The sequence below is a fragment of the Aptenodytes patagonicus genome, chromosome 1, assembly GCF_965638725.1.
Source record: "Aptenodytes patagonicus chromosome 1, bAptPat1.pri.cur, whole genome shotgun sequence".
In the NCBI taxonomy this organism is placed as follows: Eukaryota; Metazoa; Chordata; class Aves; order Sphenisciformes; family Spheniscidae; genus Aptenodytes; species Aptenodytes patagonicus.
The window spans coordinates 154,584,876-154,600,358 of record NC_134949.1 but is presented as its reverse complement, the minus strand read 5'-3'; the positions used below and the strand labels follow the sequence as shown (position 1 = coordinate 154,600,358).

At 41.9% G+C, this 15,483-nt stretch overlaps 1 protein-coding gene across 1 annotated transcript; it reads right to left on the bottom strand.

The window, feature by feature from the left end:
* Positions 1-1,207: 1,207 nt before the first annotated feature.
* CNOT11 (CCR4-NOT transcription complex subunit 11) lies at positions 1,208-14,909 on the bottom strand. The gene is made up of 7 exons (XM_076359669.1): positions 14,480-14,909; positions 13,539-13,703; positions 9,062-9,214; positions 8,285-8,487; positions 7,317-7,519; positions 4,261-4,357; positions 1,208-1,560 (listed from the first exon to the last, which is right to left on the bottom strand). Exons 1-7 carry the CDS (start codon positions 14,907-14,909, stop codon positions 1,363-1,365), a joined length of 1,449 nt encoding a protein of 482 aa, XP_076215784.1. The 3' UTR covers positions 1,208-1,362.
* Between the last annotated feature and the right edge of the window lie 574 nt (positions 14,910-15,483).

The window sequence follows — 15,483 nt, the reverse complement described above, 5'->3', positions numbered from 1 at the left end:
TTTGAAGAGGGGTACTAGTATATAGAAGATAGTCAAATTGTACTTCATCTTTAGCAGATATAAAGCATTAAGGTACAAATTTGGTGCACAAGCTAGGTTAACTGTTGCTGCTAACAATGACTTATAGCAAATGTCTTGGGGTTTAGAAGGAATGTCTAGAATTGGAAAAGACCTTAAATGCTACTTTAGTTGGCCTAATACATCTTAACTCTGGGAAGCTATACAAGTCTAACCCCTAATGACTGGAGAACACTTCTCACAGGACTTCTTACCAGAAGATTATGCTGTGTGAGGATGGGATTTTTCAATCCAAGCAATTTAGCAACTTAAATTACTTGGAAAGAGAAACCTAAAAGACAGTCTTGACCTTGCATTATTGATCTTGCACTTCATAAAAATTTGAGAAGCAGATGCAGATTTAAAACAGCTTTCATTTTATCAAGCAGCATTAAATTAGAATTAGCTAGCTTTTCAATTTCTTTTCCTTTTCATGAAAATAACAGCAGCTATTCTACTATCTGCTTAAAATAATACTTTAGCAGACTCCTTCCCCAGTTTCCCCATCACCTGACATCTAACACCTGAATGGTACACTGACTATATGCTTTAGAAGGAAGACGCTATTTTAATTTTGGTAGCCACAGAGCAATTGCCTATGCAAGTTTCGAAGTGAGAAGAGGCTCATGACTTGAGATTTTTATGGATGAAATGGGATCATCTTTCCTCAGGGAAACATTCTTACAAGCGTGAAATAGGTGTGGTACTTCAACTACTGATGGTATGAGGCCAGTATTCTGGAAAAATTCAGCGATCCTGAGAAGAAAAAGTACCGCTCTGAGCCTACAGCATCCAACGCTTCATTTCTGCCATGTAAAGATAAGCCTTTAGCTTTTTCTAGACATCAAGACAGACTCTCCCTTACTCGACAAAACCAGCATGCATCATTAGAAGTTGTATCCAGCTTCTAGAAGGGCTTACACAGTGAAGACAGGGCAAACAGGAACTGAAGTTACTTACTTTGATACAAGTTGACTTTTGGACACAAAGGCAGCAAGTGCCACATTAATACTTAAATTTGCTATGAAATGGCAAGTATCATTGACATCCCCTCTGGAATTAGAGCCTGTAGTTCAGGATATGCATATGACATACAGAGCTTAACCCATAGTCAAAAATAGCATAAGCATTTCACAAACTCAAGCATGTGTATCAGAAAAAGCATTATTTATTGTTTAAATGCATAAAATGCTATTTATAGTGTATTACATCATTAATCCAGTGATTTAAGTTTAAAATATACAAGTAATTGGTATAGAACACTGGCAGGGTTCAATTTTTTTTTTTGCCAGTGACACAGTGGTTTTATTTTGATGTTTTTGTCTCTGATGGATTTTCCCCAGTGTCTAGTGTCTTCAGCAATCTGAAAAGGCCAGCTGCTTCTCGTATCCGACTGAACTCAATACAGAATGCTTGCACTTCTATAAACAAGTCCTGTACATTAATAATTTTGTTTCTGATTAAAGACTGAAGAAAGACACAAACGAGACGTACCAGGCGGTTCTGAAACAGAAGAGATACAGTTTCATAATCCAAATAAATGTTTGCAACCAAGTCAGTTAAAGGACTGTTGGCCCTCAGCAGCACAACCGAGGCTACCAGGAGCAATTTAGCTTCAGCAGTAGCCTTGTTCCCAAGCTTTGTACGTGCTGCCCCTACTTTTCTACCTCCCATACTGCTACTGTATTTAAAAAAATTGACTCCTCTGCTGTATAGTACTTTACTTCCAGATACAGGAGCTTCCTCAAGACTAATCCCATGCACCAATGAAGCACCAGATCTACATATGCACTGTACTTAGTTTCTTTATTATGCAATCTCTGAATAAAGTCAGAGAGAAGAGATCATATCCCAAGATGATGTCATCACTAGGGTCACCCCTCTTGCTTAGTCTTATTTTCTACAATAACACCATAAAGAAAAATGAACAAGCTTCACCTCTCAAAATTCCCCAGTCACCACATGATTAAGGCACTCCAGCTGGGAAGTGATAGCAGCAGAACTGATCCCAAACTTGCTCTGTGGGAAGTGTTCTATTGCTGAATTAGCACGTGACCCTCTTGCTCTGTCTTAGAAGGAAAGACAATACCAGGGACACCTAATCCAAGAAGACACTTCAGAGCTCATGGCTATGAGCTGTGATTTTCCACCTGCTCCAGTGAAAAGACGGGATCTCGGAAGTGTTTCTCCTTCCTAAGGGCTGCTTAGGTAACACCTTGTAGAGCACGCTGGGAGTTGGGAGGTGGAGACCTAGGAACTGGCACCTACAATTTGTCATACACCGATCCAGTCACTAACCGTCTGCTTTACACAGAGTACATTTGTCCTCAAGGACAAAAGCAGATCTTACTTTATCATTAAAGTGGTCTCACAGTTCACGTTGTGAGAAAGGGTTGAACCCAAACCTTGCTCTAAAAGCAACTATATACATGAACAATGTTTATCAGACAGAACTGAGGGGACTTGATAGATATTAAGTGTCCAAAGTATTTTAGATTATTTGACACTGAAAATAAATTGCCAACTATTTTTACAGGAACTGAGCTTACTACTGCAAAATTTGCTACCTATACCAAGAGAATTCAGAAACTGGACAAGTTATTATTTCCTTCACTGCAATCAAAAGGCATCACGTTTTCTCTACAACACAAATTAAGTTACAAGAGTAATAACTGAGGAACATGAAACTCAGAATAAAAGTACAAATGCAAGATGCTGGCTGACTCCCAGTCTCTGAGGATCATGCCTCTTTCACTTCCAATAGGAGTGTTTTTGTACCATGCTTTTCAAACAAAACATCTTGTGTCTCAGTTGCTGTGAGGCCTCATACACAGTATTAACAAATGTTAGATCTCACAAGCTTCGCATGCTACTTGGTGATCAGTATGTGTTCCTTGACACTCTGTTCTTTTTTGTCCCCTGTGTGCCTGAAGCACAGCTGCTATATGCTCTCAGCAGCCCCTTCGAGCACAGTGTCCCACTCTGTGGTCATACTCTCAGCTGCAGCCCAGGTCTGCTGCTATTTTCCTATTCTGCTACCAAACGTAATAGGCACAGCTATTCAGCAGGTCACAGATCAAGCCACCCGTGTGTATCTGGCAGAGTCCCAAAGCAAAGAAGCATCAGCAGCCACCAAAAGCTAACAAATGGTTAGCCATCATCTGGAAGGGTACTGAGAACAAGACAGAGGGGTTTTTGCTGCTATCTAAACCCACACTGCACCCATATCCTGCATACTGCACGTAATTTTCGTCTCTGCAGCTTAAGGATACAATAGAGCTAGAGAAGGCACTAGAGAAGGACACCAAAAAAGCATAAGGGAAAGGAACAGCTGCCTTGTTGCAAGAGACTAAAGAGGTTGCAGTCCTTCAGTATTGAGAGGAAAAAGCTGAGGCAGGACTTGGTCAAGATTCACAAAGCCTCGGGTAAACTGAACATGGAACTGTTTTTCCCCAATGATGCATCCAAGAAAACAAGTTCTACCGGGCACTTGGTGAAACCAACAGATCAGTTTAGGATAGAAGGAAGTACCTCGCACAGCATGTAGACAACCTTGTGTGCCAAAGGTGTGGAAATCTCCCCAGGGTTAAAGATCCTTGAAGTGACTACAACTTGCATGCTGGTACTGAGGAAGTATGACAGGCTTGGGAAGCAGAGAGTATGGTGTTAGGAAGACAGAAAACAGAAGGGTTTTAGGTCTTTGAGGAGATCCGCAAGCTGTTGTAGGTCAGTAATGGTCATGACTGAAGGGCAAGACTTCCATGCAAGTTTTGTAACATCACCTCAAAGGTCTGGGAGTGGTGGGCACACTCGTACAGAAAAGAAACTTGAAGCTTAAAACTAAGCAGAAGGCAAACAACTAATACTGGGGGTGAAGAAAAGGCACACTGAGTGACAGGTAAACCTTCTGCATGTAAGGACCTCAGTCACATAAAACTGCAGTTTTGCCAGGGAGAAGTGTATTATGTCTACAGAAAAACAGGGAACAGTAATTACCTGTGAAGTTTCGTAAAAAGGTGAAGAAACATCTGTTAAACACTAAAGAACTGCATAGTGTGTTAGGAAAAAAAAAAAAGTGCCTTTGAAATAAAGAAGCAGTAAGATAGAATAACTTAATGCTATCAGCCTTATAAAATCTCGGCACGTATTACACAAAGCAATATATGGGACCTTTTTTCCTAACCAATTTAGTGAAGTACTCACCTGCATATATTTGTCTTTAATCTGTTCACAGGTGGAGATACAATTGGAGATATAAAGATGAATAAATTCAGGCGGGAGATCAACTGCAGTAGTAAGCCTGTCCAAATTAAAAATATCCAGTGGTTTACGAAGCCATAAATCTAGTGATTCCATTGCAAAATGGATGAGTTAGACCTGTGATATTAGTTTATTCCCAGTCATGTCATACAGAGCTGATTTCTGACAGCTTCCACAGACGTATTTCTAATCACTTAAATTTCTTCATTAAGAGTCCAAAACTTTTTTTTTTAACTCTGACACAGTACAGAAGCTGAGTTAGATTGGTTTCTAGTATATTTGACACACCTACAAACATTTGCTATATATTACACAAATGAGTCAATGATACTAGTTTCCAATTTATGATGAAGTCCCCAAGCTGTCTGAGTACCAAGATTCTTCTGCAATAAGCACTACAATACAGTTTTGCTTATTCATATTTGAATTTTAGGTACTGAATCTAGATGCTGCACTCCTTCCTTAAGTATACAACCAGAGTAACTCCTTTGTTACGGCAAAAGATCAGTTTCCTTAGTTCCTTCAGATCCACATTTTAGTCCTAGGAACTGAAACAATATGAATATCTACAGCTCAAATAAAAGAGACCCTGGCTAGATGAAAATGTTAACTAAATTAATGACGCACAATGATCTCAGAAGCTTCTTACTACAGAAGAATTGGAGAACTATGGCATCAAAGAATGGTACTGGTATTTTAAGGGTTAACAGCAAAGCACACCTATTTGTGGTTTAATAATACTGACTACTAAAGTATTTGAGCTGCCACTGTTTCTTAACTGATAAAGCAATACAGCTCTCAAGATAACAACATACACGAGATGTAGAACTGCCATAAAGTTACAACAGAATTTGACTGAAGTAACTCTAATCACAGTCCTATCTCAAGTAGTGAAAGGGGGGGGCAATAGGGAAAACAGTGCATGTTTTAGACATTTCAGTTTAAAGTTTTTGTCTTATTTCACTTAAAAATTGGTGTCTCCCTGTTTGCACTGACAGTCATTTTGAAGTTTGAGAAAAGTTTTTCCTATGGTAGTTACGCTGTGGGAGAATCAGCATGCCTGACTGGTGGTGTAGCTATCCCGGACAGGATTAAAAGCTCTTTCCTTACCACTATTTCTCCATGTTGTGATCATTAGCCCAACTTCAGGGCAGTAACTGCTGTCAGTCTGCACCAGTAGGGAGGGATTTATTTCAGAAACGTTTCTTTCCTCAAATGATAACTTAAGGTGCAATTCAACTCTGCTGCAAAGAGACTGCTGAACAAGGCTGATTTGGTAGTTTACATTCAGCAATTGCCAAGAAATAGAAGAAAGTAAGTGGGAGAGATGGACTTTTGTAGTTTGTGGGGATTAGCTGTCTGAGAAGTTTTCCCACTGAAAGGGCGAGCATTCTGTTAAGAAAATGGGTTGTACCTATATGCAGGAGTTACTCCCAATGAAGACAGGGCGTGAACGTAAAGCAGGATGGCTATTTAACAATGCCACCTTTTGTTCACTTACGCCACATCAGGAATGCAAGTTGCATTTAAGCAGATTAGCTGTGTGGCATTAACTTCTTGTGGAGGATTCTCACAATAACTGCTCTTTGTCCCACTGTAGTCTTCTGTCTTTCACACAAGCATACCTCAAGAATGATCAAAATTAACATTTCCAGATGTCCTAATAAAACACAGCTGCCACCTCAGTTGAAAGAGAAGACAGAAGCTAGAGATGAGGCTAATTTTTAAGATATGAGAAAAGAACCTGAATTATTCATCAGGAACGACTGGATTGTGACCCCTTAGAGGGAGAGACAGTCACTACAGTGACAAAACCATACACATCCAGTAACTGGTCATTTTGCAAGTCAGTAAGTAAACTTGCAGCTTCCTGGGCCATAGGACATGTACTTGCTAGTGAAATTTATATATTAACCAGGAACCTGATGTCTGAATAAAACTTTAGGCATACTGTAGATTGCAGTGACAGACTCCCTTAAGCGATAACCATTTTAAATACTGTTTTGAGCTGAACGTATCAAACAGTTTGATATAATGATTTTTCTAGTAATTATCAACTCCAGTTGAAGTTATCCACAACAGAATATGTATTTCCCCATTCTCTTCAAAGTAGAAACACTTTGCTAATATTAAAGAGTAACACAGTGTTTTCTTTGAATGAGCCTCTGCATTCGTGGAGCAGGGACTGAAAGATTAACTAGCATAGCACCTGTGCAAGAAATGTGCTTTTTACCATACCTAATATGGTAAAATATGGCATGTAATAAATAATTAATATAAAATTATATTAATTTTATTTAAAACTATTTATTATATAAAAATGTAATATATATGCCTCCACCATCACATCTTTCTGCTGGGAAATTGTGGATTTTTTTCCTGTTAAGTTGCAGTTTTGCTACTGCTAATAGGAAGCTGATAACATTACAGTAATATTTTAAAATAGCACTGCTGTAAAAAGGAACTTAAAAATTGGCAGCGTTCTCTGAACTTAGCACTGAAGATGTTCGAGAGGTTCAATTCTTTATTACCAACCCACAGCTAACTTTACAAACTTAGTCTGGAATAAAATAAGAGGTTTTTTTCCTTAACTACAGGCACCATCAATAAGGAACTACACAAAAAGCAAGTAAAGCCGTTATGAAAGAAGCAGACTTAGACAGTCCAGTAGTCACAGAAAGCAACAAATCCACAACACTCTTCCTCTGCAAGATTAATCAGAGCACAGTAAGTCTTATTATTAAATAAGAGTATTAAAAAAAAAAACCAAACACACAACACAAACAGCACAGAGAAATTGAAAAGGGAATGGTAGTTTTGATACTCTTTTTCCTTCACTGTAATCTGACTAGTCGTTTCTTCAATTCCTGTTACTTTTGGTAGTCTTTGGAATGCACCCAAACACAGCCCTGTGGCCAGCCTCATAATCACTTAATAACTGTTCAGTTATTTATTTTACATACTTAAGGAAACCTTCTTAGATTTGAGATAGTACTCACCGATTTACAACTTCCATTGAATGCAAGGACATGTCCATATTGACCAAGACAGAAAAATACTCTGTTATCTGACTAGACTGCATCAGTTTCAGCAACATTTCTATAGCTACTAAAGGATTGTTTTCAACCAGGTCTGGCAATTTGGCAGGAGTGAGACCAATATGGTAAACAAGCTTGGGGTCCTTTTCCAATTCTCCAAGGAGCTGTAAAGAAAAGACAAGACTCAGGGTTTTTGTTTTTTCTTAACTATTCACATTACTGCTTGAAGAAACTGCTATAATACATCTAAGCTACAGGAGAATGACAACCCTTTAGATTTAGGCATCTCTGTTGAAAGACACTGGAGGTATACTTTCAAATTTCCATGTAAAGGCAACTGTGCCCATAAAACCTTTAATAAAGCATTTAGTAGTCTTTCATCAGTGGGTGGCAAGGAAGGAAGAAAAAAAAAAAAAACCATGAAAAGTCTCAGCCTTCTTTAGTTTCCCATCCAGCAGAAACAAACCTCAATTTCGAGTTCATTGTTGTCAGAAAAAGTTCTGCAAATAAAGGATATTTTATAGTGCTAGCATAGTGATTATCAAAAAAAGCACACTGAAATCAGGGGTAATACTATCAAATTGGGGGGGGGGGGGAAATTGGTGTTGGCATTTCTGAAATAATTACTTATCAAAAGCTTCCACAGAAGCACGACCAACTTTGTTGTAAGAAGATTTTTCCACGGAGAAAAATATTGGTGCCACTTATTGATCAACTGTAACTATGTCCAGTCAATGCTATGAAATCTAAAGATTTCTCCCTTATTCATACAAACCCAAAGTCCAAACTCTTGGGTTTTTACAATTTAAAGTCCTTGGAGTTTCCTGAATCCAAACACTGATCAATTAAAGCGATCCAAGTTTTCTAAAATACATGAGTTAATAGCTTGTTAGAAAATCATTTTAGACAGAAAAGTGCATGATACTTACCTGTGTTTGCTGTGGGGAAGTCAAGGGACTTTTAAAAGCTTTTGCCATGATTCTTTTTATCTCGACTCCAGTGCTGTTCTTAACACACATTGACTTATCCCACTGAATTGTGTGATCTGGCTCTATTGGATTTAACCATGCCAATTCGTCTTCACATATGTGGAGTGGAGGCGGTGGTCGAATAAACTCTGGTCGAAAGTGACCTAAAATGGCAACAATGTGAAACGCTTTTTAAGCTTCAGGTATTCAGTTTTACATCAGCACAAAAAGGAGACCCTGAAGCCCCTGTTTCTTTAAGCTATTATAACACTGAGAACAGCATTACGATCTTATTTGCCTCCCAGAAAAACATTTATTTCTGATTTTTAGTGATCCTGTTACATCAGCCTGTTTTTCCTCTTGATTCAGATCACTAAGTTACTGATTCTACGGTCTTTTTCCTTCCACAGTAACTGCTTCCTTGGAAGGTGTTAACAGTCAATGCAGATCTTAGTGTAGGGGACTAAGATCTGAGGGTCATCAGAGCCAGTGTTTTAGCCAACAGAGAACACGAGTAACAGCTTGAAGACAGACTCCAGGTTTTTAAAAGACTGGAAACGTGAACACCATGGAGTCTGACCTGGAGACAGCCTGATACAGTTTTGTACTGTTTCATTCATCTTCATTCCCATTTCATACCTTGAAAATACTTCTGAATTACATTACATTTCATGTGGAGAAGCGTAACAACGTAGCATGTCATGAGTTACAGAAACAAAGATGTGTAAATGCACATACTCTCTATAGGAGGTTTTGGTCCACTCACTAAGGCTTCCGTGATCTGGGAGGCAACAGAGCTGTCAAAACCAGAGTTGGAAGAATCTGGGTCAGGATCACTGAGAATGCTGGGGAAGCTGGCCTTGCTCTGTGTTGGCAACTCGGACTGACGTTCTGAAAGAATAATATTAAGGCATAAAATTGAAACAAGAGATGCCTGGAATACTAAAAGTAGTGAGAAACAATCAGCTTTAGAGAAGAGCTAGCTTAAAAAAACCAGATAACACCAACATGACATTTAGTACTGTGTCAGGTGGCTAGTACTCAGAGTGCCAGCTGACAGGTGAGAGACAGAGGCATGCAGCAAGGACAAAGAAGAAATAGAAGTGAATCTGAAACATAGTCTTGACTTCAGAAAAGGTAAGTAACTGACGTAATCTGCATCTAAAAAGCACATTAGTAGATTCACATGGTAGTCCTGAAAGAGTTCACATGCTATACCTAGTTTTGCAATCACTTCTTCTCAGAGCAGGGAAGTGAAAAATCTACACAGACACACTTACAGACTCCGCAACAATAATGGTCATACTAGACCTGAAGTCAGCTATTCAAATTTATCCAACACATTTCAGTGGCATTGTGTAAGCTACTTTTGCATTCGCTGTCAAGCTACAGCAAGTGCTTGTGTGGAAAAAGATGGAGTTTAATTGTTACGTGATTCTACATACATCGTCATTAAAGCAAACCTGAGAGGAGCTGAAACTATCCCTTTAAAGGCCAAATTACAGAACATAAACAAGTTACATAAAAATAATATTAAATTTAGTATATACAACTGAAGACTTGAAGAAACTGGCCAAAAAGAAACTATGGGGCTCAATACTTGCATTGTCAGATTTTTAGGTGGTGTTCTGTCACAATCTATCACTCTCCTGTATCTGAAGACTTAATGGCTGATCTTCTGTATTCTCTGTACTATTTTGAGAGATCATGTTTTCCATGGCTTTGGCAAAAAAAAGCCAAAACAAAACCCAACAGACAAAAACCAGAAAAAACCCACTACAGAACACCACCTGACACTCCTTCCCCCCCACCCCCTTAACAGAGAACATTAAGCAGCACATTAAGCCTGAAGTAATCTGAAGTCCAAAATTGTTGGTATCACACAAGGAATCCCTTGGAAAAGTTCCACATGAAACTAAACACCACTTCTTTTCCTGACTAATGAAGTGTAGTGCTGTCATATTTAGTATACTGCCCCTATCACTTCTAAGCGAAGTGTGCTTTGCTCCTTCTTGTGCAGCCACGTTGACCCTTCCCAGCTTCCCATGCGCATGAACTGTTTCATATGACTCCAACCAAATCCACGAGAGACGCTGGGACTGTGAGTGACAAAAGGATCATCAAAACAAAGCACTAACCATTGCTAATTTCTTTTTTGGCTTTCTGTCCTACTTTATCCAATTATTTCAGATCATGCAAACATTTGCATATATGCTCACTGAAACAGCACAGCAGGGTACATTTTTCTGTTAAAGGCAACAACTAGCATACTTCTCAGTTATTTTCAAAAAAACAAAGTCTAAATGAGCTGGTTTATAAAACATGTCTTCTACTTTATAAACTGTTTCAAACTCCAGCTTGTGAGTACTTTCATTTAGCCATTGAACAGAAGGGTTCATTTAACAAATGAAGTTCTATGGAGAAAGGCAAAAAAAAAAAAGAAAGAAGACATTGGGCATCTTTTTTCAGTCTTTTCATTATAGCCTAGAACTTAAATCTATCAGTCGGTAAAAGTAAGTCACCAATTTGTTTGTATCCTCATAATCTCAGATGATTAATGATGCTTAATTAGAAATACAAAAGTTTAAGATACAGTCCTTCAATTCACTGATTTTAGAAGCCTCCATGAGCCCTTAGTTATATGCATTGAAGCTCAAAAGCTCACCCTCGCTGTTTCAAGAATTAGGGCTGGATCAACAGTTTCAGGTAAGCAGAAGCAAGAATTAGGACATGATGATTTAACAGGAAAGAATATAGCATCTTGAATTTAGATGTTTAAATTAAAAAAAAAAAAAATAAATCTGGAAACAAACACTTAGGTTCCCTTATGGAGCGATGGGGTTTTTTTCTTTTTACAGGTAAAAAGAAACTTTCTTTGATTCTTAAAGGAAAGCTCTACAATGTATTACAAATTTAACTTTAATACAGGTCAATTACTCTTAGATCAAATAAGGGTTAGCAGACAAACAGTTATGAGCACTTTGGCAGAAGACCCATCCCTGCAACTAGGAGAAAGTGACATTTTTGATACGGTAACGCACCAGATCAGCCAAACCAAATTATAGGGGGAAACCGAGGCTTGAATGAACTTTCTGTAGACCAAAGGGAGAAGAGAACAAAGCAAGTTTTAATACTCATTTCCAAGATGCTCTAGTCCAACATTCTACCTTTTTTGGAGGGGAGGAAACACTAAAAACAAAAAAAGAAAACTCAAAACTAGAAAACCCACCATACAGCTGCAAATGGATTGTCACAATGAGCTCAAGTTCAGAAGACAAGCCAAGTATCTTTTTCCTCCCTTTACAAAAAAAGGATTAGGAGAGAGACACTGATTGAAAAAAATTTAATGCTTTCTAAATTTTTTAAGCTGATTTTGCAGGTATATTCTAAAGCAAGTCAAAATCATCCTGCTCTAAATAGCCCTGAATTCGTCTCGGGGACCACAATTTTGAAGGGCCACCAAGTCTTACAGCTGTAACGTTCTGTGAAATGTGGGGGGAAAGGGTGTAAAGGCAACACCTCAAACATTGTATCTAAGCACCATAATACAAGTATTTATGCACTGTCAGCAGCACAGCTTCATCCTGCGTATTGAATCATAAGGAGAAATATACTGAAGAAATATACTGAAGACTTCTGGAAAACTCACATACCTTCCGAAACACGACAAATAGACAGTCAAGCAGCATCACAATACTAAAACGAGCAAAAGATTTATCTTTTAAGAAAGTGAATAGAAAGCTGACATTTATTCTAGGGAGCTACAGCAAGAAGCTTGAGAAAGACAGCATGAAGCTTTTTCAGATGCAGCTTGTTTTGTTATGTAACTCATGCAACTGCTCGTAAGCAATTAATTATGCACGTTTACTGTATTATGTAAATAATGATACAAGCACATCTTAAAGGGCTTAATTTCGCAAAGCCCCATTAATGACTTTGTACTGTACTTTTAAGCCATCAGTGTCTCCTATTTTGAAAAAGGACAAATCAAAATGCATGGCCTAGAGTACCCATCCATACAACTACAGTTTTGAGGTTCTCTACCTGTTTCATTTTTAGTGAGAACAAACTGTTCAGAAGGCAAACACAGTACCAAGGGGAAAACAAATAAAAGCCTATGAAAAAACTCCAGGCTTCTTTAAGGCATCACATATGCCTTATGCTAAAAATCACAAGTTACCTGAAGTTTCACAAAATCTGAATGCACTGAAGTATTCTAGAAAACACAGACAGGATGAACTGAACAAGAACCAAAAGGGTTTGTCTCCCCCGCGACCCGGTATGTTAGGGTAATTCAATTTGCATTTTCAAAAGATCCCGCAGTCTGGAAATAGTAGCTAAGGAGGACACCAGAGGACATTTGTACACTGTGAACAAGGGACAGTATACCACAGCATAACAAGTCAGTGTCAGATTCTACAGAAAAAATGATGATACCGAGATACAACTGCAGGACGGAGAAAGCCTCGTTAGTGCCTGACCTCAGAGCAGTAAACCACATTGTACAGATATAGAAGTGGGATGGTCAGGTTTCAAGCAAGCGGGTCCATTTGCACGTACCTAGGAAAAAACCACTATTTTTTGGTGTTCAAACTGGCTCCTTGTTCCCAACAATATTTTCTATTTCAGATTAGCTCCAGATGTGACTCATCAGTCAACGTGATCGGAACAATCATGTTCCTGCTCCTTTTCTCCTGTCAAAAGGATAAGCATCACATTGCTTTTCTTTTCAATCTAGTAAAAGTAGACCACCTTCCCACTCTTGAGCTAACGCTGTAAGATCTGACTTTATTTTATAAAACTGAAGATACAATTGTAATAGCCAATTTGCCAGGTGCGTGACAGTTGTGCTTGTTCTCTCATACTAGAAATACCGCAAAGAGTGAAAAGGGATAAAAATACACCAAAAAAAATCGCCCAAAAAACTCCCCACAAAGCTTTAGATTAAAATCTTCCTATACTTGCAAAACGCTCTTATGTTTAAGGCAGCGACATATATGCTTAAAAAGCTGCTTGTTAAGTAGGATAAAACAGTTAAGGCGTAATCTCTGCTTGAAGTTTCTCTATGTGCTTGAACATGGGCTTGAAGACCCTAAAGCATAGTTCAGCCTTTTTCATATTTAGGATAGACAAGAGTGTTTCTCAGGTAACTCGTAGCCACGTTACAATTAGCATTTCCATTCGTAACTGAAGCACAGCCACAAGTCTTCCTTACCTGCTAATGCCAGCTGAAGGCCACTTATATCCACTGACTGGGCCATGTTGCCCACATCCATTGAAGCAATCTGCCGAGGAGTCTTCTTGAAGAGTTCTCTAGGGGGGGCCAACATCAGTTGAGAAAGAAAGAATTTTTCTGGAGGAGTTATGGGAGGTAAGAAGCCTGTGGAGACACGATGAAAAACGATCCCCGATTTTAAAGACAGTAGCATTAATGGTTTCCATATGCTTCACGTAGAACAAGCCAAAATAAAACACAGACTAATGTGTTATTTATGGCAAGCTCAGTGCAACTGAAGGGTCTTTGTGAGTACATACAAAACCGCTACCTACTCAGCTCCTAAAGTGATGTAAAATACAGCGTTACACTGACCGACATCGTGCATCTTGACATGCAACATCTGATGCTAAGTCAGTCACAGTGGTTTCTTCACGTGCTTTCTAATTTTGACAACTAGCGAGCTATTAAATACGACCGGGCATTGCAACTCATGCTGTAGTACGAAAGTAAAAATTACTTGTATATTACTTGTATAGAAGTAATTTTTTTTAGAAACGGATTTACCCATCGCTGTCATGCTTGCATTTACTGAAGCGGGAAAAAGTGTTTCGCTCTCCCGTACTTCTTTCAGAGGTTTGCTCCACAGCTGTAAAGCTGTCAAAAGCCTCCTATTACCTCCAGGTTTTCGTAACGGCTTTCTCCCAGAAATTCCGTGTTACGGTCCAACCGAGCGGCCTATCTGACATCAAGCCTAGAGACGCTGGCCGTGAAAAACCTCCCACCGCTTTTTCCAAACCCGGGAAGCGCAAAGCCACCGGCGGGAAGCCGAGACCGGGCAGGGATCACGAAGCCGCGCCGCTGAGCGGTGCCTCCTCCGCCGGGAGGGCTCCCCCGCCCCGCCCCACCCCCCCACCCCCCCCGCCGGCGGCGGGACGCACCTGAGAGCGGCGTGCGCTCCGCCTCGTCGCCGCCGCGCTCGGGCGCGGGGTTGAGGAGGTGGGCGAAGACGGCGGCGAAGGGGTTGGCGGCGAGGGGCTCGGTGCGGTACATCTCCCAGAGGAGGTAGAGGGCGGTGAGGCGCTGCGCGGGGCTGGGCAGCAGGTCGGGCTGCTGCAGCAGGAGGACGAGGACGGAGCCCAGGCGGAAGTGCTCGGCCTTGCCGAAGTAGTGGTGGAAGGCGCTGGAGAGGCCCTCGAAGGTGCTGCCGCCCGCCTCCTCCGACACGATGCTCAGCAGGCTCGACAGCTCCTTCGGCGACAGGCTCATCCTGCCGCCCGCCGGCCCGCCGCCGCCCGCCGCTCCGCCCGACTCGCCCGCCTCCGCTCCCGCCTGAGTGCCGGGCGCCGGGCTCCCCCCGCCCCCGGGCATCCGCCCCCGCCCGCTCCGGCCCGGCCCGGCCCCGCCGCTCCCCGCTGCCGTAACGCCGCGCGCGCTGTCGCGCCGGCCCCGCTTTACGGCGCGGCCGTAAGGCGACGGGGCCGACGGGGCGTTCCGGCCCGGCGCCGGGGCGACGAGGAGGCGCGCGCGCGATTGGCCGCGCGGCGTGGAGCCGCCGTCCGGCCCGCGCCCCCGCCTCGCGGAACGGGATTGGCCCGAGCCGCCCGGCGGGGGCGGGGCGGGCGCGGGCGATTGGCTGACGCCGCGCGGCTCCGCGCGCTCTCCCGTGGGGCCCGGGCGGGGGCGCGGCGGCCGTTGGGGCCGGCAGGGGGAGCCCGGCGGCGCGCGGCTGCGGCGGTCCCGCCCTGTCCCCCGTCCCCCGTCCCCGCGCGGGGCCGGCGGGGGCGCCCGGGAGGGCGGGGCCGGTCCTCGTCCCCGAGGGTGACGGAAAAGAGGCGAGGCGCCGAGGCTGCGCTTCAGTCGGCAGCCGGGGCAGCCTCGCCCGGCCTCCGGTGACGGAAGGGAAGGGTGGCGTCCGCCTCCTCCCGCCGCCCACCTCTGCCCG